Genomic DNA, 26,658 nt, shown 5'->3' with positions numbered 1-26,658 from the left:
CCAAACTGGACAATGTAAGCCTACAACAATCTTTACCATGCCCTGTCTGCCTGTCACAGGGAAGAAGACTCCTGACAATGGGCCAGAATGGGCCAGAGAGCAGCACAGTAGAGAGAAGGAGAATCCTAAGGCTATTATCCTTCGAGCCCTGGGATCTATCCAGACTTGAAACCAATTATTCCTTTCCTTCATGACTTAAAAGGCCAATCTGACCTATTTCTACTGCTTGCAATTGAAGGAGTATTACATGCCAGAGGTGGAATGAGTTGGCAGTAAAATATTGGAACTGGGAATCTAAAACCAAATCTCACTGCTACCAAATGTCACAGTTAAATACCATTTCCAATTTGTGGGATCAGAGGGGCAAATATTTGTAATTCAGAATGGAGGGGCTGAGCAGATGGGAGAGAGAGGCTATGAACTTGCACCAGGCAGGGGGACAGTGGACTGGACCCTAAAAAGCCTGACATGACACTGAGCTTTAAGGGAAACTACTCGTCTCAACTTCCCTTTGGAGAAGTTGCCGCCCCTCAAACCCTTAACCCTTGCAAGAGATTCGAGACATGACAACAGGACAATGGCATATTTATTTACAATTGGATCAAAAAAAGGCAGACATTTTTTTTTAATTAAAAATAATAATGATGATGATTAAAAAAGTCAGAAAAAGCGATGATGTTTAAACCCTTTATGAATCTGTTTCCCTATCCGCCCCCCAAAGAGAATCTCTTAGGGAAAAAAATCCAAGATTTAAATAAACAAGACTCATTATTCTCTACTGCTTGGGTTCCCTTTTCTCCAACCTAATTCTTGGTGGCTGCCACTTGGCACTGCAGTCACTGTGAGGCAAGGTTGAGAATTTCACTGGTTTGATTGGTGGAGCTGGTTGGGGTCAGGGGCACTGAAAGAATCTGGGCGGGGAAAGGGGGCTGAGTATGTTCCTAGCTTAACCAGCCTCCTGAGCATTTGTCTTGTGGTGGGAGTCTCAAAGGGGCTAGAAAAAGGGTAAGTGATTGTTACCTAAACCATAATCCCAGGGCGAGTTTGGTCTCTTGCAATTCAAGAGCAAATGCTTGTGACATGCGTGGGGTGGGCAGGGGGTTGGCCCCAAGAGTGGGTGTTGACTGAGGAGCCAGGTTTGCCATGTTAGTTCTCTCATTCTAACTTGGGAGACTGGGGAAGGAATGACAGAACTTTCCATCTTCCTTCTCATCTGTAGATTTCTGCGTGTCCCCAAAGGGAGGCAAGAACTCAGATGGGGGAAGAGGAGATGGGTCTGGCTAAGAACTGTGCACGGGCACTGAGGCTGGAGATGTCAGGGAGGGACTGCCTCTCTCCAGCCGCCTAAGGGGGGGATCTGAGGTCTCCAGACCTTGTTCTGCCCTCAAAGTGGGGGAGGAGAGGCCCCACCACCAGTACACTTTACAAAGAGCAGCAATTCCCCGAGGAAGAAGCTGGGAACAATCCTAAAGGGTGAGGACCCTCAGCCCAGACATAGACATGTGGATGCTTGGCTTGGCTCTGGAAATACCTGGATCCAGATCCAGGGTTTCTTGGCACGAAAACAGTTCACTGCAAGTCTCTTCTCTGGCCCAGCGAACTCCTGCTGCTCTGAGCTGGTTTGAACCCTGCTATCCTGGGCACTTGGCCCCCAGTATTTCCAGGGGATTTCCTTGTAGCAACCAAGATTTGGGCTTGCTCCTGATGACAAGATGACCTGGAGACCTGGCTGGAAGCCAGGCCTTGGGCAGCCCTGGGAGGAAGCTGGGGAGGAAAAGAAGAGGAAAAGGGGCTGGCAGAGGCTGGTTGGCACTGAGGATGCACATCCGGGCTACAGCTGTCCTTGTCACGTCATCAATGTAAGGATAGACGGTGAGAGGCTTAGAAACCTCACTGAAGCTCCAGAAGGTCTCATGTTTCCTTTTCCAGTTAGTCGTGGGGTGGCCAACAGCCCTGAGGAACTGAGGTGGAGAGAGTGACCAAAACCCAGAGTCTCAGTGGGTGTATCCATGCTGGATCCGTTTGTTTAAAAAACGAAGGAAAAAAACCCCAAATGAAAAATTAACCTGAATAAACAGGTCTGAGAGTTCCTGCTGGAGGGAACTTTCTTAGCACTGAAGAAAATACAAACCACAAAAACTTTACCCCCCCACAGAACTGGAATAAGATGATGAAGAAAAACGCAAGATTTATCTACAGGCCCTCCCGCCCCCCACACAGTCCCAGGATCCACACTGTGCCAGGAGTTACGTAACATTCCAAACGAGCAGGAGCTATTTTATTTTCCGTGCCTGCAGCTCCCCACGCAGGGTGGCTTCCTGTCCGTGGACGGAGTGGGCCTGGCCAAGATCCACCCCCATCAGTCTATCTTCACAGCAGCGTAGATCTTGCGGACAAACATGTAGGCTGCATAGAAGCCGATGGTGCCCGTGAGGAGCCAGAAGGACAGGACCATGAGGGCCGTGTAGCCAAAGTAGAGGAGAGAAGGAATGAACTCCACGATGTCCAACTGCAGCACGAGTAGGGGAGAGAAAAGAGGAGTGGACGCTTAGTGCCAGCCTGCCACCTTCTCACTGATCTCGTGGAGAAGCTAAAGCCTGGCAAGGATGGGCCTTCTCCAGGGGAGCAGTGAGGGGCAAACAGGGCCCACAGCCACAGCCACACTTCGATACCAGGGCCTGCATACTGCCTTGGAGTCTCACGACCACCATGGGAGGTTGTTAGCCCATGTCACTGACTGGGCGCAGAGGGGTTAATCGATATTCACAGTTATACCGCTAGAAAGCAAGAGGAGCTGGGATTTGAACCTGAGGCTAGAGAGCTAGGAGCCCAAGGCCTAACTCCACTGGCCCAGGCCACGTCTGGTGGGGGCAGGAGGGGCAAGACTCTTCCAGGGAAAGGGCCTAGGAGCTAGCTCACTGGGAGACAGGTGCGACCTCAGGGGCCATGGCCAGAATGCAGTAGGTAGGAATGGTCACAGTCGTGTCATTTCAGAACAGTACAGTGATACCCCTGGATGGCTAGAGCAGCAGACAGGAGGAGAGAGGGGTCCAAAGTTTCTAGATTAAGGAAGAGAGCGAGCCACCAAACGCCTACCCCAGCCGACAGCCTTCTCCTCCTGAGAGTGCTCCGGTTACTTTTGCTAACATCTTACAGCGAGTCTGTCTTGAAGCACTCTTGGACTCCTCTGTAGAGTTTGGAGGCCTCGGCAGGGAGGCTGGGAAGCTGTGTGGTGGTGGTGTTTGTTGGGCCAAGTGAAGTGCATCTGGAACCTTGGTATCGAGACCTATCCAGCACATCAGGGCCTGAGTGGGGCCTGTCCCAGGGCACACGGGCACACACATGTCAGAAAATGCTAGGAGCCCAGGGGAAAGTAAAGTTCACTGTTTTGAGACCTTCTCCCTAAGGTCAAACATCCTCAATCTGGGGGTGAAGGCCATGTTTTCAGGCCCAACCCCCATTTCTCCTTTCATAAGCTTTCTTATGGCGAGAGATGGGGTGAAGTTGATGAGAGGTGGGGGTAGGGGACAAAGCAGAGGTAAATCCAGTGGTAAAATCAGGAAAAGGACAAGGCAAAAAGGCAGTGCTGGAAAGAGGAAAGGCCTTTTGAGTTCAGATAGGCCAAGGCTATCGTTTTATAGACAAGGAAGGCTCTGGGGCTAGAAGAGGAGGTTTTTAAAACAGAGAAGAACAGGGCAGAGGAAGGGAGGACAGGAGGCTGTGATGTGACCCCAGGGGGCCAGGTAGGAGGCTATGGTAGTTAGGTTTCGTTTGCCCAGTGCTGTCTCATGTCTTCCTTCTGCTCAGTGTTTTGGGGTACCCACTCCCAACTCTGTGGTCCTGTTAGGGCTGTCAGTCCTAGTATAAAACCTAAGCTTGTCAATCAGAGTATGCCACCCTATTAGACCTCAGGATCAGTGAGGGATGGCAGGTAACCAGGGCCACTAAGGGTCTTCCCTGGGATTGATGTTATGATGGTAGAAGAAATATGTTCTATTAGCTCTAGAGCTACAAAATTGAAAAAAGGAGACTCTAAGGCTGCCAGTGGCCATCTTTCTACTTTGTGGAAAGATCCTGCAAGCAGATAGAAGCCCAGAAAACCGAACTGAGGCGTGGACACAGAGCCCTAACATTATTTCAGATGCTAGATCTAACCATGTCTGAAGCTAGAACTCCAGTTTCTTAAATTTTCCAGTTATATCAGCCAATACATTCTCTTTTTGCTTAAGCCGGCTGGTCATTTTCCATGCAAAAGAGGTCTGTCTGATTAATATGGGCTGTTATTCTGGATAATTCCAGGAATACTATGGTCTGAAGACAGAACTTAACAGGGAGGCAGACTTCAGTGTGAATCAAAGAAGAACTTGATAATGACAAGAGCTATCCAAAGAGAGAATGGGAGTGTCAGGAGGGAGTGTCTTCTGTCGCTGGATGTGCTAGAGCAGGGGTCAGCAAACTTTCTTAAAGGGCTAGATTATAAACACTCTAGGCTCCGTAGGCCATACAGCCTCTGTTGAAACTGCTTAACTCTGCCATTGTGGTGTGAAAGCAGGCATAAATGATATGTAAATGAAGGAGCATGGCTGTGTTTCAATAAAACTTTATTTACACAAACAGGGCTGCTGGCCCCATGGGTTACAGTTGCTGACCCCTAAGCTAGCTGATCACATGTAGGAATCATTGGAAAAGAGGGGAACTGTCAGCAAACTGGAAGCAGGTATAGAACACCAAATAAAATGACCCTTACAGTCCTTTCCAACCTGATGTTTCTGGGAAAGAAGATTCCAAGCTTGACCTTTGTTTAGGAATATGCCCTGGTTGTAAGAAGAGAACTGCTTGCTTTTGGGTTCTGGAGACCCAAAGCACAATGGTGAGGCCAAGTCTTCAGTGTTAGCCTCAGAGGTGAGGGGTCCACCAGAGTGTCCCCAGGCTCCTTTCAGGGGCCCATCTGGTTTCTGTCATGCATGAATCTATCAAAACGGTTGTGGGGATGTTTGTATTCTTATTCATGCCACTCTTTGGGGACAATGAGCTCTATGAATGTGCCTGAGTCAAGTAAGCCAAGCTCCCTTCTGTTCACGCAGACTTTACCCATGTGGCTCACATAGCATGTACACTCTAAGATGCAGGCAAAGCCATGGCCCATGCTGTCCTGATTGCGAAAGACCAAACAGTACTTGAATGAAGAAGGGAAGGAAGGCACCAGAAAGAGGATGTCTGAGATCCTTAATTTGGGTGCTAAAGGCTATTTCAGCATTTTCCACTTTTATCTTTATTAATTCTTCTCATTTACCTTCATGTTCATGTCATTCTTTTTTTTCTAGCTTCTTGAGCTGAATACTATATTATCAATCTCTCTTATTTCCTATTAAAAGCATTGTAAGGTGATATATTTTCCTTTAAGTACCCATTTGGCTGTATCTCACAGGTTTTGCATACAATATTTTCACTGTTAAATATTCTGAAGGCTTTTGTCTTCCAAATGTACAGAACACAGATACTTTCCTAAAAAGATGCATGTTCTAGAGCAGAAAGGGTTCTACACTGGTACTGGTTCTCCCCACTCATGGTAGGAAAATAAGATTCAGATACTTGAGTTTTTCCCTAGCACCCTCCTCCTCACCATCCCGCCCTGGAAAGGCTAAGGGGCTCCCTCACGTAGGGTGGTACCTTGTTAACAAAATAAAAGATGGCATAGACCAGGACGTAGAATGCAGATCCTCCAGAGACTAGGAAATTCCTCCACCACCAGCGGTAATCCTGAGGAGGAAACAGAAGGGTGAGCTGTCTCCAGGCAGAATCTCTTCCCCAAGTTTCACAGTTGCCTGAGGGGCTAAAGATGCTGGGTAAGTACAGTAATATTTGGGGTGATGGCAATGTTTTATATCTTGACTTTGATGGTGGTTTCACAATTGTAGGTGTTTTTAAAAACTCAAAGAACTGGAGAATAAAAAGGCTGAACTTTACTGTTTATAAATTATACCTCAATTTAAAAAAATTGTAATAACAATAACTATTATTTCTTGAGCAAATGCTCTCCATGTGCCAGGCACCATTCTAAGTGCTGTATGTGAACTAGCTCAGTTTAATCCTTGTAGCAGTCCTCTGAGTCAGATCCTACTGCTATCCTTGTCACACAGAAAGGTTAACCAACTGCCAGCCACAGCTACTAATGAGGGAGCCGACTGAATAAACGGAGCTCAGAGAGGGAAAGTGGCATACTTTTCCAAGACCTCGTGACCAGAAGTGGGGGACCACATGGAAAACCCAGACAGCCTAGCTGACACATTCAATGCTGGACCCAACTCCCTTCACCCACCCCCAAGTCCAGGCCCCACTGCCCTCACCTCTGCACACAGCTGGAAGTATACCATGACGATGCTGATTTGCGAGCATGACACCACCAGGATGATGAAGACGAGGAACAGGAAGCCAAAGAGGTAATAGAACTGATTCTCCCAGATTGCCTGTGGACACACCACAGCTGGCCTTTAGCTAGCCTGCCTCCATCCAGTGGCCCTTCCCCTGGCATACCCTGCCTGTTCTCTGGACGCCAGCAGGCAGTCAGGACCTGTCACCAGGGCAGGAAAGGAGAAACCATCATGATGCCATTGGACCCTGTGGGCCTGGCATGTGGCTCCGATGGTCCCTCCTCCCTGGAGCAGAGGGTGACCCAGGCTGTTCTTAAGGAGTGGCTAGGGCATAGCTGACCCTGTGATGGGTGGGCTCCAGCCTGAACACAGCCGCTTGTGAAAAATGATGAATATCACCCGCAGCAAAATTACACAGCAGCCACAGCCACTTAGGGGCAGTGTACCGCATGCCAGGCAAGCTACATGCTTCACAGACATGTGAATGTATGAAAGTGTGGACTTTTACAGCTGAGGAAGTCAAGGCTCAAAGAAGCTGGTGATTGGCCCAGGGTCATACAAAAAGAACTGAGGTGGCCTCCCTGGGAGGGCAGCCAATTCATCCTCTGACCCTTTTCCTAGGCAGGGATCGGGGGGTGAGGGAATCTCAGCAGGGAGAGGCTGGACCACTCCTGAGCAGCAGATACTTGACCAGCACTGACTTGGTGCAAGGCACTCTCTGAGCTGGGCACTGAGTCAGACGTAGATGGTTGTGAAGAGGCCTATTGTCAACTTTCATCTTGGCACGCCTGGGACAGGAACAATCATCATCACACCACAGCTGTAATTTACCAAGTATATTCTAAATGCTAAGCACTGTGTTTTTTACAGACATTATCACATTCCAGCCTCTCAATGATCCTGAAAGTTAGGCTTCATTCACGTCACTTTGCTGAGACTTTTGAGTAACTCAGATATGTAGGAACCCGGATATCAAAGATGCAACTATGATATTAATAATGGTGGTGACTGATTGCAGTATTATTGAAGCAGCTTCTATTTATTGGGCCCTTCCCATACACATGCCATATCTCGTTTAACCTTCCAAGCTGCCCTGAGAGGCAGGACTGTTACCCCATGTCAGGGTGAAGTATGGGGGCTCTAAGAGGTTAGATGCTCCATCTGAATTTTCACAGGCAGCAAGAGCCAGAGAACCCAAGTAGTGGGGTAGGGACCAGGCTAGCAGGGGTGAAGGCTGTGTGTGGACGGGCTGGGAAGCAGGCAGCAGTACTCACACTGAAGATGAAGAAAAGCTCGATGAACATGGCACCAAAGGGCAGGATCCCAGCCATGAGAATGCTGCAGCAGAACCAGAGGGTTAACACTGAGGAGATCCAGGGCATCAGAAGCCCCAGACTCCTTCCCCAGCCACCCCAAATGAGGGTGCTTCCAGGGTGTGGTGGCCCTAATTCTTTTCATATCTTTTTGTACCATTATAGCCTCTTGAGAGGTAGGCAGGGTGGGAATCATTCTCTCCGCTTTATAGATGGGTAAACTGAGGTACAGAGAGGCAGGGTAACGTGCTTGAGGTCCAAGTGATGATCTTAACTTCTCTCACTGTACCTTTCCATCCCGCCCCTTCCTGGTTCCTAGGCCGACACCAAGTCTGGCTACAACTCAGGCCTTATCTTCGAGCAAAGCTAAGCTTTCCTGAAGTCTACCAGAGCTGGCTGAACTACAGAATGCAAGTCATAGTATCCTTGTGGGGAGGGTACCCTCCTCCAAGTCGCCCTAAGGAGATGGCTCATGGCAGTGTTGGCCTCACCCAGTCCAGAAGGCCCCTGCTGGAGACTCACCCCACAAATCGGTTCATGTACCACCGCTGTTCAGGGATCTGCCGGGGAATCTGGTTGGTGCGCACTGGATTGTCATACGGCTGCTTGCGGAAGCCGAAGTAGTAGCCCAGGTAGACGAGAGGCAGGGAGATCCCAAACCACATGCACAGCAGGGCCACCATGGTGGGGAAGGGCACCTGTGAGTACAGCATCGTGAGGCCTCACGAGGCTCTGATGCCCAGACTGGGGCTATGCAGGGCGGAGGGGGACCTTCTGGGCTCCCAGGAAAAGAGAGGCACAGCAGGGCCACCATGGTGGGGAAGTATCTATAGATAGCTCCCCACAGGTCTCCTGGCTAGAACCTTCTGGAGCTGACCTTAGTCCTAGGGAAAAGTAGAGTGCGCAGATGATGAACCATTTGGGTTGTGAAATGAAGACGGAACCATGGCACCCCAGAGCTTGTCATCCGGGGAGGAAACGGGAAAAGAAAAGGGAAGGAGGGAACTGAGAACATGAGGGGAGATGAAGAGGCCTGAATAAAGGGAAATTACATGTGGTATGTTAAGAAAAAAAGGGAAAAAATAAAACTGCACAAATAGTGTGTTCCTCATTTTGTTAAAATAAAACCCCACATTCGTCTGATCTTGGAAGCTAAGCAGGGTCAGGCCTCATTAGTATTTGGATGGGAGACCATCTAGGAATACCAGGTGCTGTAGGCGATAAAAGATAAATAAATAAATAAATAAAAGATAAAAAAATAAAATCCCACAATATACTACTAAGTAAATGAAGCAGGTTATAAAACTATATGTCTAGATCTCCATTTTAATAAAAACATCCCAATATTTATATGTATAAGTGCCTAGAAAGGCCTATGTCAGAAAGTTAACAGTACTTCCTTGGCTGGGATATAGGGGATTAGAACTATTTTTCATTTTTTCTTTATCCTCTCTGCTAAAGTATGTTTTTATGAGTTATGCAAAAAGGAAAAAATGAATTAATATATGTCAAGTGTTTAGTATAGGATTTATCCCAAAGCAAGCACCATATATATGTTTGCCATTATTTTATAACTTCTAAATTAACATCATTCAATTTTAAATAAATCCAAAAAGAGGAAAAAAGACTGAAAAAAACACATAGTAAAGATCACATAGTATTTATCTCTGGATGGCTGGATTATAGGTTATTTCTGACTTCTTTAACTTCTCTGTACTTTCCAAAATTTCTACAATAGGCGTTTGTAATGAGCAGTTGGTATCTGGGAGAAAAAATATTGAAAGAGGGAAGGAACACAGGTATAAAAAAGATGAAATGAAAGGAAAAGCATGACTGTCTTTCCTGATGATGGCTTCCTGGACTGCCAGAAAGAACCCTGTCCTAGGGAACCCAGACTGGAAGCCGCACCCAAGGACCTTTAGGGGCATCTGCAGGTGGAGAGGAGGTAGCTCTACCTGCTGTGGCTGGGATGGCAAAAGCCTGCCCACCCCCACAGCAGCCCTGCTAATCAATCAAGACCTCATCTTTCTACCGCCAACTGAGTTCACAATCCTACTCTGTTGAGTCCTGGGCAGCTGCTACTAACAACTGGGTCTGAGGGGATCCTGCTCTGAGGACAAGACGACCTACAGGAGCTGATGCTGAGAAGCAGAGACATTTGGTGAGCCTTGTATGGGATACTGACCTAATAAATTCACACTAAGCAGCTTTCCCTTGGTTGAGACAAAGGGAAATTCCCCAGTTGGCCCCTGGACTGTGGAAACCCTCCCTATAGAGAAGTGAGGTTTGGCTAGCTGTCTCAAAGTACCCAGAAAGGCCAGGGCAAAGAAAGATGGATGGGCAGGGCTAGGGAAACTCCACCCCGCCCTCAGCCCCTGGGCTGGGAACAGAACTTTGGGGACTCAGAAAAGGGAAGGAAACAGCAGGAAGTGACCTGACGGAGTGGGGTTGAGCACAGCTGGCCCTCCCTCACTGGGGAGGGCACTTACCGCTCCTGATGAGTGCTTTCCCCAGATGAAGCAATTCAGCACAAAGCAGATGCCGAAAACCACACCAGGGTACAACGTCGCTGTCTGCAAGCAAGAGAGGCCAGGTTGGGAAGCTCCCACCTGTCCCGGTGGGGTCCCGGGACTCGAAGTTCTCAACCCTTCCTTGTACTCCAGGACGTAGCTCAAAGATCATTTCTCCAAAAGCATTCCCTGACCCCAAGAAAGAACAGGCAGGCCTCCTGTTCTTTATCCTCTTAGATACCTGGACTGCCCCTTCCTTGCTCATCCCAGTTTGTAATTCCATATTGCTGTTACCTAAGCAGTGTTTGCCTACCCCATAGACTGTAAGCTCCTGGGGAGTGTGCCCTCCTGTTCACTGACGTACTCCCATCACTTAGAATACAGCAGCTGCTCAAAAAACATTTGTTGAATAAGGAAGGAATGCATAAATAAAATTTTCACAGAATCTATATGTCTGGGTCCCAACTCAAACTGCCTACAGTCATTGTGAAGCTTTAATCGACTCCTAGGAGTTGCGGGTGCTGGGCTCTACATGCACCATCTCACCTAACCTTCAGGCCTGGATGGGAAGGACTGTCATCATTCCCTTTTAAAGAAGAGGACACTGGGGCCCAGCAATGTTAAATGCAGCCCCCAACTTCACAGTCAGTTAAGGGTGGAACAGATGTTCAGACCCAGGCAGTCTGACCCCAGAGCCCACATTCCTGATACCCTGTGGTGTATGCCATTTAGTTAGAATCTCTTGGGCTGGAGCCCAGGCACATAGAACCAAAGTCCCAAACCTACAGTTGAGCCTCCTTCATCCCTGTGGCTGCCTGAGGGTCAATGACCACAATGCTTGAGGCCCTCTGTAATCTGGCACTCAATCTCTGCTGCCAGTGTCATCTTTGGTGCATAGGCCCCCCAACCCAATAACTGGTCACTGTTCTGGCATGTCCCTGTCCCTCTATGTAGGCAGAGTTATCAACACCTTAGGGGCTCAGCCTCCTGAGTGCTAATGCTGTATTAAGGGCTTTTCACGCTCAGTCTCTTTCCATCTACATGACAATCCCCAAAGGCAGGTATAACCATCCTCCATTGGAGAGATGGGAAAACTGAGGCTCAGAGGTTTGTTCAAGGTCACCAACCAAGGATAGAACAGAGCCAAGACCAAGATCTAGGAAATGCCAGAACTCGAGGCCCTCTGCTGGCTGCTTCCATCTGTCTGAAACCCTCCAGGTCCAGCTCAAATGTCATTTCTTCCTTTCCTATATGTTTCTGCTTTACTCTTGCTATGTAGCATGGAATTCCTCATTTGACTTCCTGGCTAAAATTTATGGACTAGACACTGTGCTAGAAACCAGGGATAAGAACAGGAAAAAAGTTCCAGGGAGGAAGACAGACCCATAAATGAGGAATAACAGGGTATAACATACATGGTGCTAACTGTAGGTATAAGGTTCTGCCTAGGCTCCTAGAGGAGTGATACTGAAACTAATAAGACTTAAAAGATGAAGCAAGGAGAGTGAGGGGGTAGTGTGCCCAGGCAGAGGGGATGGCAGAGGATGGAGAGAACTGTTGCAGATCTGCACTGCTATGGGCTGTAGTAGATGCCCACCTGTAGTAGAGGCAGAGAACGAGGGAAGGGTCAGAATCTTGCAGGGAGACCAGAAAGGCCTAGGACAGTCAAGGATCCAGGTGAGAGGTAAAGATGCCTAAATCTAGGCAAGAGTTCTGGAGATAGAGATGGGAGGAAATTCATGGACTACTTGGCAGGAAAACCCACACTTGCTATCTGGGAGGAGGTGGGGCATGAGGAAGAAGAGCAAAGGAAGCTTTGGGGCCTGGGTGAATGATGGTGCTGCCAGGTGCAAGGAGTAGAATGGGTTTGGTGTGGGAACTGCTGAGGGAGATCCTGGAGGGTATCTGGTGGGAGATTTCACCAGAGAAGTCACTAGGGGAGGAGGAGGCAGGATTTTATGCCTCTGTAGATCATTCACAGTTGCTTGAGAAAAATGCTTGATATGTCAAGAATTATGGAAACTTTTCTGATCCTTCCAGAATAATCACCATCACAGCTCCGCCATATGGATGGCTTACTATATGCCAGGAGTGTGGCAGCCAGAGCTGAAACAGTCTGAGCTCCCCTCCCTGAGGACGATTTCAGAATGCCAGAACTAAAGAGTCTTGGAGTGTGGCACCAAGGGTCTCCCTGGTCCTCTAAAGGCCTCATTTGCTCTGGGAGAAGGGGCTCAGGGCTCCTTGGGAGGTAGGGTTGGCTCTTAGGCATCCTTCGATTTCTATGGTCTGGTGGAGGACAGAGAGGGCAAAAGCTGCCTTCAATGGAAGCACCAAAGTCTGGAAAACAGGCTGACGGTGACGAGGGGCCTGGCCTCTTCTGGCCCTGGCAGGCAACTCTCTCTTTATACCACTGGGCAGGGTACGCTCCCAGCAGCCCTGATCAGTTTTCGACTCTAAATTTTGACACCTGGGCTTGGTGGCTAAATCCTGTTATTCTGAATCCTCTATTTCTTCTCTTGCTTGAGACATCAGACAATGTAGGCTAAAACTCATTCAATCTCCTCATTTTATAAATGCAACAACTAAGGCCTGAAGAGGTCTTGCTGCACTTGTGGGTAAGAGTCCAGCATTCCTGTCCCTGGGTGTGCTCCTCCCAGCCCACCGTGCTGCTGCTCAGCCTCTGGCCCCCAAACTCTCCCAGGGTCTGCTCTACACTGCTCCTGAGGAGTTCAGGAAGAAGCTTCTCAGCTCCTCACCAACACTGGGAGGAAGCTGAGGACACTTACACAGAAGGCTCCCTTCTTCCACCGATGGCCTTTCAGAGTGCGGTATAGACGGCCAGCGGAAAATCCACCGAACACCCTGTGGGAAATGGCAGGAATCCACACCTGTTAGCTGGAGTGCAGGTGGTGTGTGTCAGCCCCCAGAGCCCACTCAGGCACACCTACCCCATGAACATGAAGAGGAAGCAAGCCGTGGTCATGAGAGCTCCCCGGCTGGAAGGCGACAGCATCCCAAGCATGGCCACAACTGTGGAGGGAGAGCAGGGAGAAAGTCACGGTGGCTGATCACCAGGGCCCCCGCCCCGAGCCCCCATCCTGGGCTGGCTGACAGGGCCCTGGGCATATGGGGCAAGATAAGGCTCCCTGCTCCCTCTTGACAGTGTACTCCCTTCCTCTCTGCAGGAGAAGGCTGGATCTTAGCTGGGGTTCAGAGGGGTGCAGCAACTGCTGCACCCCAGCTGGCTGCATCTTAACTGCAGCTTCCAGCCCACGGAGCACTTGCAGCCAACCTGACAGTGAGCCGAGAGCATTATCAATGCCAGCTCACTGAATCTGCCTCATCAGCTCTGCGAGGTGGAGGTGAGTTTCTCCATTTCTCAGATGCGGAAACTGAGGCTCACAGAGGTTAAGTGACTTGTCCAAGGTCACAAAGCTTGGAGGCATGAGGCTGTGACACAGATTTAGGCAGACTAGCTGCTAAGAGCTTAGATCTTATAAGTCTTCATCACAAGAAAAACATGTACATATATCAAATCACTATGTTGTACACCTTAAACTAGTACGATGTTATACATTGATTAAAAGAGTTAAAATGGTAAAAAAAAAAAAAAAAAAGAAAGAAAGAAAATATTTTGGGCAGAATGACTTCAGAACTGTCTGTAACTACTATATATTATTTTTTTGGGGGGGAGGTGGTTGTTTTTAAGAAAAAAGATCTGATTCCAGTCCTAACTTGGGTAAGTCACTTAAAGCCTAACTGCCAAAGGAGGCCAAGCTCACAGCATTGATGCATGGCTTCACTGATGGAATGGCCATAGTGGGCTATCTAGCTCTGGGAAGGATCAAACCACCAGGGCCTGGGGCTGAGAGAACTCAGCCTTTCTGGGATGGATGGTTCTGTCTGGCCCAGAGATGCTGATATGCCCTCTTGGGCAGGGAGGGAAGCCCACCCTCATCAGGCCCATGCTGCTCTGGTGACAGCCTCCCACATCCGGCCTGCTGGGCCCACTCACAGATGACGATGAGGATCATACAGAAGAGCTGAATGCCTGAGCCCAGCAGGGAGCTGAGGATCATGGGGTACTGGGGGGGCCTGAAGACATCGCCGTGCACCAGCTTCCACCCAGACTCTTCCATGGTGTCTTCCTGCAGCAAAAGGCCAGAAAGTGAGGCTGCTTCTTTGGCTCTGGAGAAGGCAGCTCCTGCAGGGACCATCGCTAAGGACCCACTCTGGCTAGAGCCAAGGGTCGCTCAGGTGTCAACCAGCTCCAGTGACACAAAAGAGTAAGTGACACGACAAACTGCTTCCCAGAGAACTGTCACATAGGACAAGGAGGGCACAAACATGAGGCTTACAGCTACATACAAGGGAAAAAAATATCCCCAAATTCCACAAACTTAATGCATGGAAAAATAATGTAAATATCAATATACTAAAATGTTAACTGCGATAGTTCTTGGGTGGTGAGACATACAGCAGTTTTTTTAATGATTATAAAAGTAATATGTGCTCTTCAGTAATATGTGCTCTTCCTTATATTAGAAAAAAAGTAAAAATTTTTGGTATATGGCATGATATTCAAGTGAACAAAAAGTAATAAATGTTTACTGTTGAAAAATTTTTTAAAATCTAGAAAGACTAAACAACAAAAGATAAAACTCAAACACTCAAAGATTAAAAAACCCCAAAAAGTTATAGAAAATAATGATTTATATACTTAATGATATACCACTGTTTTGATACATTTCCTTTAGTCCTTTATGTATGTATATGTGTATATAATATACATAATTTCTAAACAATGAAATGGATATTTTATTTACTGAATACTTATTTTCAGTTGATGTTTGATCATGAACATTTCCTCATACCAATAAATATTCTTTGCAATTACTATTTTAATGTCTGTGTACTTTTTTCATTGTACAGCTATGCCATAACCAATCCACCATTATGGAATATTAGGCTATATCCAGTTTATTTAGATTATACATGAAGATGCAATTATTATTTCTAGGCCACATTTTCGTGTTTTTGATGCTTTCCTTAGGAAAATTCTAGAAGAATTACTGGGTCAAAACAAGTTAACTATTTTACAGTATGTACTATATGGTATGTACTGCCAATTATTTTTTGGAAAACTACCAGTTTACATTTGCATGGGTGGCACAGGAAGGTGCTTATTTCATGTTAACCCTGCCCACAATTAGTTAGTATTATATGAAAAAAAAATCTGTGCTAATTTAAAGTTCTAAATTGTCATCTCATGATTGTTTGAATCTGTAATTGTGGGGATTACCTCTGAGGTAAAAGTAGTTTTTCACGTTTACTAGCCATGTATATAGTTCCATGTACAGATCCTCTAAATTTTTTATTCATTATCATATTAGAGATTTTAGACTGTTTAAGAGATTTTATACCAATTTTTCAAAAAATTATATCGTCTTTTTCCAAGTGTGTTGCAAACATTGTTTCGCCATTTCATTTTTGTTTTGTTTATATTTTCTGACATGCAGAACAGTTTTTAAATTTTTAATGTTACATTCATCAAGTTTTCTTTCTGTGATTTCTTCCATTACTTTTATGCTTAGACATTAGAAAGCCTATCCCCACCATTTTGGGTCATTAAACATTTTTTTTTCCTTTTCAATATTTTAAAGGTTTACTCTATAAATGATAACATATACACACAAACACCCCTCCTGGACCGGCAGGCCTAGAGCCCTACTGCTAGACTGTCCTCCCTCTCCAAGGCCATTCCTCCCCAGCCAAGACCTCGTACAATGTCATCCTCTTTGTTATAGTTGGCGATGTCCTTCCGGAGGGTCCGAATGATAATCATGCTCAGGATGCCTGAAACAAACAAGAGAGGAAGGGTTATCAGCAGTGCCAACCAAATCTTCTGTGCTGCATGCCCTCCTGGGCTTGGTGTTTCACTGAGTGATGGCTGGCGTGTAACTTCCTCCAGTGAAATGGCTATGCAGCCACCTCAGGTCCTCTCCTGGGCATAGCTGCACCCTAGCTACCTGGAAGGAAAGAGCTGCTAGGATGGGTGTAGGCAGCCAGAGGACACTGATTTTAAATCTAAGGATAATGGCACCCCAGCTGCTTCATGGGTTGGTCCTGCCAGGCTCCCCTCTCATTCACCGCTGGTTCTTTGCTGCCATACCTCTCTCAACTCCATGCCTTTACCCAGGCGATTCCCTTTGCTTGGAATGCCCCACTCTGCCCTGAATCCTACTCACGCTTCAAGACTCATCTTGAGCACCTCTGCCTTTCAACATCCCAAACAGTTCAGAGCTCCCCCTTCACCCCATTTATCTCTTCAGGCAGCACGGTGTAGTGGTTAAGACAATGGATTGCATGACCTCAAACTAACTTAACATTTTCAGGCTTAGCTTATGGGACTTCAAGGACTGAGATGCTTATAAAGTGCTTATTAATTAGCACAGCAGCTGAGCCATGGGTTAAATGTTTAATAAACAGTAGCTAGCATTATCTTTACTTCTCATAATACATCAGTTTCATTCCACCTCTGCCCACCACCCTGCCCCCTGCTCACTACGCTTTTGCTATCAGGTTTCTGGTCAGGCTCATCCCACTGCAGGGCTGTGGCCCTTGCTGGACCAGTCTTTCCCTGGGTCTCTGAATGGTGGCTCCTCCTCATTTTACAGAAGTCTTATCTAAAGTAGGCTTTCCCCTTTTCTTGAGGGCTATGTATTTGGTTACCCTGTTTATCTGCTTCATAGCACTGATCACTCCACTACTTTCTCTCTCCCACCACCAGATAGACTCTGTAAAGGTAAAGACTGGGTTGGGTTTGCTCACTGCCATATCGCCAGCATGTGGCACAGTGCCCGCACAGAATGAGACAACGAAGTCTTGCTGACTGAACGTGTGCATGAGTTGCATCCGTCTCCCCTAGGGAGCTCTCCGGAGCGGAGACCAAATATTGTTTACCTCTGTATACCTGACACCTAGCTCAGAGCCCCAACATCTGTTTTTGACCCACACTTGGCCCTGAGAACACCCTACAAGTCCCTCTTGAGTGATGTGATGCCTCAGCCCTTTATCCCTTACCCTCTTGTCCTCTCCACTCTCTAACACATAGATCTCTCACCTGACAGGAAGAAGACCACCACGACAGAGTTAATGATAGAAAACCAGTGGATCTGCACGTCACTCATGGTCAGGTAAGTGTCCCAGCGAGAGGCCCATTTGATGTCACTTTCCTGGTAAGGGGTGGGGTGATAAGCACTTAAGAGTCAGTTGTCCCGCTAAAAAAAGTCCTGCCCAGACCAGAACCCTCCTCCCCTGTTATGGGCTTCAGCCCCTTCTCACCTCCCAGTGTACGGAGTAGGTGAAGTACAGCTGATTCTCTTTGGTGGGGTCAATTTCTTGGGGTGAGGAGTTGGTACCCTCAGGCAGGGTGCATGAACTCTTCTCATCTGCTTTGAGGTCTGTGAGAGACAGAGACTTAGTCTGTTCCTGTGGAGGCTGGTGCCATTATCCAAGGGCTGTTCTGGGGGGTGCCCTCAGAAGCTGCTTGAAGGAGTGGCATCCAGGGTCTGAGTGGAGGCTGAAAGAACAGCTGGTAACAATAGTTTTAAAATTGCACTCCCCAGAGTCCTTACCTTCCAAAAGACCTTAGGGGCTGCAGACAGGTGTGTGGGGGAGAGGTCTGAGTCCTTCATTTAATTAATTAATCTTCCTTCACTCAATTCAAATACTCATTTACTCATTCAATCAATCTCACTCGATATGCAAAACAACACAGATTCGTCTATCACATGTTTACTCATTCACTCAGTCCTCAAAGTTCTGGCACTTCAGTAATTCACTCACTCAGATGCTTTCTTCATTCATTTACTCATTCACTCATCCTGGTATCTATCCATTTATTCAACAAACATATCATAAGCACCTCCTAAGTGCCAGGTACTGTGCTGGAGATAAAATGATGAGAAAAAGAGACACTCTAACCTTAAAGAGCCAGGGGGCAGAGATGATGTCAAAACAATCACACGATAAACATAAAGCTGTGCTCATGAGAGGCACAGGAGAGGGAGAATGGCACTGTGAAAATATAGGATGTCTTATATGAAACTTCTGTGTACAATTTTGAAAACTAGGTTCCATAGCTTAAAAACAAAACAAACGAATGAAAACCCCCCAGAAACCCACCACTACTGTGGACAAAAGGCCAGGCCTCCTAAATTAAAGCACACCTGTGGTAAGAAAGTGCTGACAAGTGAGGTGAAACTGGACTAAGTCTGCTCCCCCTGAGCAAATTTTAGTCTATGCCAATCATTCACACAAAGGAAGAGAAACACAGAAACCAGCTGCCCGACAGCTCTGTCTGTACACTGCCCTTTGTTCTTCAACTCAGATGAAGCTGGCTGGGTCTTATGAGCGGCCCAGCCAAGCCCCAAGTTGCTGTTTGGTCTCATCCAAGTCACCAACCTCTCTGAGTCTGTGGTTCCTCATCTATTATCACCACATAGGCTAGGATACAACAGATGTCAGCTCTCCCTTTGCCCCCCACCTTCTCTAACAGGAATGTAGTGATCCTACCTTGGCTGGGCCCAAATGCTACACCAGGGCCTATTAGCCATTTCAGGAATCAAGTGTGAGAAACTACCCTGGGTGTAAAAGCCCAGGCCCATCCAACCCTGCCCCTCTGGTCATACCTCCCCACTCACCCTCCAGCCTGATGCTCTGGGGAATCACCTCGAAGCGGACGACGCGGTATGTGTGCTCCTGGTCTTCTTCCAGGTCCTCCCGATGGTAGTAAAGGATGAACGAGAGGTGATTGTGCAGGTAGATCTAAAATCGAGCAACAGAGAGAACAAAATAACTCGTAGCCAAGAAACGACCAGAAACTTACTCAAGGAGACCACTCTAGGCATTAGGTAGAACAGGCCCAGCTGTCCCAACCTTCTGAAAACACCGCCCTCATAGCTCTCCCTTGCTCAGAAACACTCTAGAGCTCCCTGGGGCTCACTAAAGAAGAGCTCAGATCCCTTAGCCTGGCATTCAAAGCTTTATATCATTTGACTATCACCATTTTCTCAGACACATTAGTTCGCCTGGTCTCCCTGAGACCTCCCTGCCCCATGAACAGTCCCCACACTGCAGCTCTGTTTACAGCATTCACTAGAATGCCACCTCCAACTCCACTCAGCTCAAGTCTACCTATTTTTTAAGGCCCACCTCCTCTAAGACAACCCGAATGCACAATAAGCTGCCTCCTAACTCCTCTGGCATTGACCATCATGGTACTGGAACTTAGGATTCAAGGTCTTACACTGTCAGTTCTCTTTCTGTTTATGACAGCTCTCTGAGGTCGGGGGCTGTGCCTCAAAAAATGTTCTTGTTCTTAGATTTTTTTGGGGGGTTATGAACATGGAATGAGTTTTTAGGGGCCATGGCACCTCCTGTGTAGCATCTGCCAGAGCCTCGCCCAGGGGCACGAGGAAGAATTTGCCTCAGCCAGCCTCATCTCTTCTGTTATAAGCCTAGAGTTAAATGTTTCCCGCTTCTCTGCAGCCCCAAATGCTCATGACTTTGGGGTGTGGCTCTCGCAGCCCTTTGAGCACACCAAGACACTCTACCTTGTTGACATCCGTGAAGCCAAGCCGGTAGCCATGTTCAAACTGCACATCTTTTTCTTTCTTCTTGTCATCGCCGTCACGGTTGGAGTAGAGCTCCAGCCGGGTGGCCACAGGCAGGTTGTCGGCAATGCTGGAAACCCAAGGCCCCGCTCAGTCCCTCTGGACCGCTTCTCCCATCAGTGCCCTCCCCACGTGAACTCAAGGCCGGCAGGGAGCAGAGGACGACTTACAGGTGGACGTAGTAGTCCTCCGTGATCCGCTCGGCCACAAGCCGGCTCTGTTCCACGGTCAGGGTCACTGGCTTGTTAGACTGGCTGCACAGAACCTCACACTTCTTTTCGCTGTTCATGAGAACCTGGAAAGGGGTGTTGACAATCCGGTCCCCTCTCAGCACCTCTCCTGCCGTAAGAGAGACAGATGGAGCTCAGAGTTTCAGCCCTGCGGTTGCTGGAGTCAGCAGAGCCACAGAGAACCAAGGCTGAGAGCGCCCTCAGCAGTTCTGTAGCCTGGCACTCCATGCTCTACTCGACCTGTTCGGGCTCAGCTTGCCCTCTGACTCTCACCCATTGATCTCTCCTCCCAGTTTGTGCTCTGTAGCACCAGACCCTTCAGAGCTCACCAAACATGCCATTTCATTTCACCCCTTTGGAATCCTTTGCCCTGGAGTGTAATTTCCTGGCCCAGGTTCCTGGGAAACTCCTCACACTTCCAGCTCAGCTTCTATTTCACTCTTGAGAAGCCCATCTTGACCTCTTCAGGACAGAGCTCATCACTCCCTCTTGATTTCTCTCTGCACAAAGGCAGCATCATTCAATGGTGGAGAGAGAGGTCTGCCTGCTACTGAACACTGGCTCTGCCACTTACCCTCTTAGCCTTCTTAGTAAGTCATTTAACCTCAGTAAGCCTCAATTTTCTCATCTGTAAAATGGGGATGATAATATCCACCTCACAGGGTCACAGTGAGAAATAAAGTACTAGACACAGAGTAGGCAGCAACAAATACTATTTTCATCATCGGCATTACCTCTGCACTTTTTCTTATGTCAATGATGTGACTTTGCACAGTAATGATATATTAAGTTTCTGCTTCCTTAACTATGAGCTCTTTAAGGGTAGACAGTGTTTCCTATTTATCTCTGTGTCTTCAGATCCTGATTCAAGCAGGGAGGGAAATGGGGTAAAATCTAGCACCTGAGATTTTTAGCAAAAGCATCTTTTTACTTAATAAACTGGCATGTCCCTTGCAAGTCTACCTCAGAGTAATCTGCTGCCAGATGTCATGCTAACAGGCATCAAGCAGTTAGGAACTATCAACTAAACCCAATGGTGCTTTTGTTCTGAGCCATTCTAACAACTCTACTGTGATGATATGAAACTGGGGCAAGCTGAAGGAGACTGACGAAAGCCAACAGGTAAGACAAATGTCTGCACACATACCTGGTCTAACATTTGCCTACTTGTGTGGACCTATTTGATATGGCACTCTGCCTAGTCTTTATTCTCTCATTCATTCATTCCCAAACACATACTGGGTACTGGCTATGTGCTGGGCATCTTAAAGATATAATATTGAACAGACATACTTGGAGCTTATGGTCTAATGGAGCTTATGGTCTAATGGGAAGACAGACTTAGATTAAATAATCAGGATAATGAGAGTATATCGGATAACAAAAGGAACTTGCTCTAGACACGGGGGAGTGGATCTAGGAAAGCTTCTCTGAGGAAGTGATGCTTGAAATGAGCTGTAAGTAAAGAGAAGCGTTAAATAGGTAAAAAGATAGGGGAAGAATATTCTAGACAGAAGGAACAGTATGTGCAAACACCCCTTGAGAGTGGGGGAAGCATAGTAAAATTGAGAGGCCTGTGTGGCTGTAATGCAGAGAGCAAGGGAGAGAGTAGCTTGAGGTGAGCTGGAGAGATGGGCTAGAGATGCATCTCAGGGGGCCTGTGTGCTACACTGGAAGTTTGAACTTTATCCAGAGAGCAACAAAAGCCAATGAAGGGTTTCTAATAGGGATGGAGAAAGACACTATCTGATTCTGGTTATAGAAAGATCACTTTGGATGTTTTGTGAAGCAAACATAAAAGATGCAAGGAACTGGCTGGGGGTGATGGCAGTCAGTCACGCAAGTGGGCAATGATGGGTTGCTGGATGAGAGGTTGTGATGAGCGTGGAAACAAGTACATGGATTCGGAGTTACTGAGGAAGTGAAATCTAGAGGAGCTGGTACCGATAAAAGGGATGAGTGAGAATTGGTGTATATTGGAAAGAGAAAGGTTCTACAACCAGGTTCTAAGTAGGAAAACAGGAAGAACAGCAAATTTAGACTGAAAGCATTGTTTCAGTTTGTCAAGTTTGACTTGATATGTCAAGTAGACAGATATCCAGATATAAGGCTCAGCAGAGAGGTCAGGGCTATCGACTGAAGCTGTGAGTTGTTGGTATGTAGACGGTAAGCAGCAGGATCACAAGCTGCACCATTGCAGGGGTACCACTCAGCTACGCAACGTAGAAATCCTGGCAAGTATGGATAAGGCCAACTAGGAGAGGGAGAGAACAAAGAGGGGCCTGGATGAAGGCTTCTTCCCCTTTTCCCATTTTAGAAAACTAGTAATGCAGGTGAGTCTGTAAAACTCAGGGAAGAACTGGCCAGTGGAGAACAAGGACACTAATAAGACATCTGCATGGTCCACTGCTGAAATGATTCAGGTCATCCGTTGCCATTTACGGTTAACAATGCTGAGAACCTGACAGGGACAGTGACTTGTTCACGGTCACAAGAGGGGATTGTGATATTGCTAAACCGCTGGGCTCTTTCCTCCATACCATGCCCTCCTGTCCACTTCTTTACAGTTTGACAAGCTCACTCGAGGAGAGGAAGAACACAGAGAGAGGAATAGCGCTGCAGTCCAAGTAAGGCAGGTATCACTTCTGATATTTAAAAATTAAATTTAAACCAAGAAAGAGGACATACTGGTCTGGAATGGCTCACTTCCAATACAGAAGTATTCTTTTTAACTTTTTAAAGCTGGCAGCAGGTAGCCAGCCAGGCTAAATAAGCAAGCTATGAATGTGGACCCTCTAAGACAGTCTGATGTTGTACTCCAGTACATCCACCACAGACGCTCCAACACACATGCCATGAGATGAATGAATCTCCATCAGTGTGATAATCACGAGCACAGCTCGCAGGCAGCCCAACTGCGCCTTTCTAGAGAAAGGAGCCTGGGACAACAGATAGAATCTGGCTTTAGAGTTTAAAAACTTGGGGTAGTATCTTAATTTCTTCACCTCTTGGCCACGTGACCCTGAGCAAGTCTTTCGGAACCTTGAAGCTGCTGCTCCCTCTCCTATGAAATAGGGTGTGCAGAGTTACTATAAGAATCAACTAAGATAATGTGCAGAGTGAAGTGCTTAAAGGTATGGACTCTAGGTCCAGAGTTCCTGGGTTCTGTCACTAACTAGATTAGTGACGTAGGGAAAGTGACTTCATTTCCTTGTGTCTCAATAGTAAGAGTAGCTACATCAAAGAGTTGTTGTCAGAATTAACTAAGTTAAAGCATAGAAGTGCTTCGAAGAGTGCCCAGCTCATAGGAAGAGCTCTGTTAAGTATCAACGGTGATGATGATGATAATGTAGAGGACAAGGTTTACAATTTAACAGGCACTCAACCATGGATGCTTCTGCTCCACTCAGCAGGACGCTAACATTTACTAAATGTCTACTGTGTCAGGCACTGGGTTGGAAGTGGAGGAGAGAAAGAGGAATGTAAGACATGACCCTTATGCTCAAAAAGCCACTAGGCTGTGAAGGGAGGCACTACGCAAAGATGGAATGAGAAACAATATGGCAGAATAAATTCTGTACACAGAAGTTTCCATTTCTATGAGGCAGAAACATTTCTTAGCTTCATGAAAGAAGCGGCAGAAGCTCAGAGAGGTGAAAGTCACCCAGTATCACACTGAAATGTGCCCAATTGCAGAGCCTTGGGCTGCCAATGAATCCATGGTAGCTCACAGAAGAAGGGAGGAGCTGCTGTGTGGGGCCTGATGTCAGGAGGCCTGGAGGACCAAGCTGGTCAGGCTTTTCAGGCAGTAAAGCAAGGTGGCTGGAGCACAGTGTGGTATGGAGAGAAAAGAAAGGTAAGTGGCAGGTGGGAGAAGGAGCCCAGATAGTGGGAGTCTGCCCAGGCCTTGAGACCAATCTCTGTTCAATGGTATGAGGCAAGACTCAAGAGACAGGTGGTGCTGCCAGTTTTCAGTTAACCTGGCTCCAACGCTTGTCTCCAGCTGATCTGGGACATCCAATATCTAGCAGTAAATGTACTTAAAAGCTAGGGGTTCCAGAAACATCTGAGCCACGGGTAGCCCTGACAGAGAAGGCAGTTCTTATAGGGGCCTGCTCCTGAATCTGTTTCCTCCTTTCTCCTTCGTAACAGAAAAGAGTCAAGTCTCTTAAGTTCCTTAAAGTAAGGGGGAGCATCTTTTCATATTTTTATTTCCAGGACTTAATACTGAGACAGGCACAGAGTAAGTACTAATAGTTGTGTCCAGAATAGACGTCTCCAAATGTCTTTTTAAGCCTGAAATTCTGTCAAATGGAGAATTATTTGAATTAGAATAAGATGGCTGCTATTTATGGAACACTTGTGCCAGACGCTGCCCTAGGTACTTCACACATTATTTGAGGTGAGTCTTGCACAACTTAGCAAGAACTACGGTGATGTAAGGCCAGAGGTGATCACTCGCTCTCTTAACCCATTTCCCGTTTAGGAAAAAAAGTGCACCTCGCTGCCAGCATTAATTTAAGTTGACATAAACATGCTCTTTGTGGCTGAAGCAAATCTGACTGGTTTTCAATGTGAAAATATAAAAACTGTTCTTAGAGTTATTTCTAAACAGAACTTGTCTCTAATCCTAATATAACAGAAATGTATATATAAATCAGATTCATCAAATGAATCTTTGGCTAACAACTGTTTGAGTACAATATTAACATCATATGTAGGAATGCTACATTTTCTAGGATTTGATATTTTCAGCAATCAAGAATTATTATATTTTGTAAATGGAACATCACTACTAAAAATAGAATGCTATAAATAGAACATCATTTGTTTCCAAAAACTATTGATATACTAGAGCAATGAGAAAATAATAAAAACAAGATATTTCGTTGCAAACTTTGGTGGTAAGGTTAGGACTGTAATCCATGAGTTATCTCAGGGTAAAAGTTGCAGCTGCAAGAACTACTGGCAACTATTCTCGGGGCAAATGGGAAATCGGTTAAAAGCAGAACAGGTTACAGAAGCCACAGGAGAGACAGTATGATATTTAGAAATCAAGGGAGAGCTGGTCTAAGCAATAGCCAAGGGCTTCAAGTCTGAGGCCTGACTATGTGCATTCCAAGTCAAGCCTAGACGCTGATTAACAGTATAACCAGAGGCAAGTCACTTAACCTGTAAAACAGGAATAAAAACAGCAGCCACCTCTTGAAGACCGTTATGAGGATTAAATAAGCTAATATGTATGTAAACCATGTAAAGAACAACGTCCAGCACATAGTAAGTGCTATGTAAGGGTATCGTTATGAAAAGATCTGGGGTCCCCTTGGGACAGGTTGACAGCAGTGAGAGAGAACTTACCCAGATTCTCTGCCTTGTAGGTTATTTTGCCGGGTTGGCAGAAGGGCAGTGAGTAATACTCATAAGGTAGCTGGGTTCGAGAGCTGGTGAGCTTCACAGCCTAGTGGGAAAAAAGAGACCATTGTTCTTCAATCCAGATACTAAGATGACCGTTTCAATAATCATTCCTGGTACCTACACATCTTTGGTATATCCGGTAATATTATCTAAGAGGCACGTGATCTGCAGGAGACACAACTGTAGAATACTATGTACTCCGCTGCACACAATGATGAATTATTTCACTTTTCATTAGTTTTAGACTACATCACAGATTGAGTTTAAAATCTCAATCAAATTTAATATATACTGAGAGTCTTCGACATGCTGATATCCTTTGACCCTGTAATTTTGCTTCTGCGCATCTTCCCTAAGGAAATAACTCTAAATGAGGAAAAACCTTTAAGAACAAAGAGGTTCATTCCTTATTCATAACCATGGTGGTCTTCTGCCATCAGTTCCTTGCGCTCTCTTCTACCTCAGGCTTTGAATCTGCTGCTTCTCCCTGCCAGACTCTATGCAGATCTGGTTCCTTCTCACACTTAGGTCTCAGCTTAAGTCCTCTAACCTGTGAGTCCTTCCCTAATCATCTTATCTAAAGGGAGTCCCTCAGCATTCTCTATTTCAACACAATACCTATAGTTAGTTTTCTTTGTAGCATGTCTAATAAAATATAATTATTTTGTTTACCTGCTGTTTTTTAAATTCATTCCCCCACTAGAATTTAAGATTTAAGCTCCACAAGGGCAAAGACTACATGTGTCAGTCACCTCTGTAACCCTAGTGCCTAGAGAGCTAGGCATATAGTAGGTGCTCATTAAATGTTTGCTGACTGACAGGACAGAGGAAAAATGGCTGTGTCTGGAGCAGTACCCCATGCTCAATGACTGTGCAAGGAAATACAAATATATTTGTACTAAGTGTGACAAATAATGTCGATAAACAGTCTCATGACAGTTCAGGTCAGGTCTTGCTTACAACAAGCTTAGAAAACTTTGGACTTCAGAGCTTTTTAGATGTCAGACTGAGGATCTCTAATAGCATTTCATGAATTGCTTGAGGCGAAACAGCCAAAAAGTTACTGTCCGTTATAACAGCCTGTTATTTTGTGCTTCTTCGAATTCTCTCTTTCTGGACAATCAAAAAAGAATCCACATTAC

The 26,658-nt window shown here is 46.4% G+C and overlaps 1 protein-coding gene across 2 annotated transcripts in view; it reads right to left on the bottom strand.

The window, feature by feature from the left end:
- Window positions 1-568: 568 nt before the first annotated feature.
- Window positions 569-26,658, bottom strand: part of TM9SF4 (transmembrane 9 superfamily member 4) — a 49,731-nt gene continuing 23,641 nt past the window's right edge. The window contains exons 3-18 of one of the 2 annotated variants that reach the window (XM_039864041.1): window positions 25,460-25,559; window positions 20,042-20,210; window positions 19,812-19,941; window positions 18,900-19,023; window positions 17,539-17,657; window positions 17,318-17,429; window positions 15,980-16,050; window positions 14,210-14,342; window positions 13,143-13,224; window positions 12,981-13,056; window positions 10,174-10,257; window positions 8,207-8,382; window positions 7,646-7,709; window positions 6,348-6,467; window positions 5,671-5,760; window positions 569-2,509 (exon numbers count right to left, since the gene is read on the bottom strand). In XM_039864041.1, the coding sequence (XP_039719975.1) occupies window positions 2,360-2,509; window positions 5,671-5,760; window positions 6,348-6,467; window positions 7,646-7,709; window positions 8,207-8,382; window positions 10,174-10,257; window positions 12,981-13,056; window positions 13,143-13,224; window positions 14,210-14,342; window positions 15,980-16,050; window positions 17,318-17,429; window positions 17,539-17,657; window positions 18,900-19,023; window positions 19,812-19,941; window positions 20,042-20,210; window positions 25,460-25,559 (1,800 nt within the window). In that variant the 3' untranslated portion in view covers window positions 569-2,359. The remainder of the gene's footprint in view (window positions 2,510-5,670; window positions 5,761-6,347; window positions 6,468-7,645; window positions 7,710-8,206; window positions 8,383-10,173; window positions 10,258-12,980; window positions 13,057-13,142; window positions 13,225-14,209; window positions 14,343-15,979; window positions 16,051-17,317; window positions 17,430-17,538; window positions 17,658-18,899; window positions 19,024-19,811; window positions 19,942-20,041; window positions 20,211-25,459; window positions 25,560-26,658) is intronic. The other variant, XM_039864042.1, reaches the window with a different exon arrangement.

The sequence above is a fragment of the Pteropus medius genome, unplaced genomic scaffold, assembly GCF_902729225.1.
Source record: "Pteropus medius unplaced genomic scaffold, Ma_sr-lr_union100, whole genome shotgun sequence".
Taxonomy (NCBI): domain Eukaryota; kingdom Metazoa; phylum Chordata; class Mammalia; order Chiroptera; family Pteropodidae; genus Pteropus; species Pteropus medius.
This window is presented reverse-complemented; position numbering and strand designations above follow the sequence as displayed.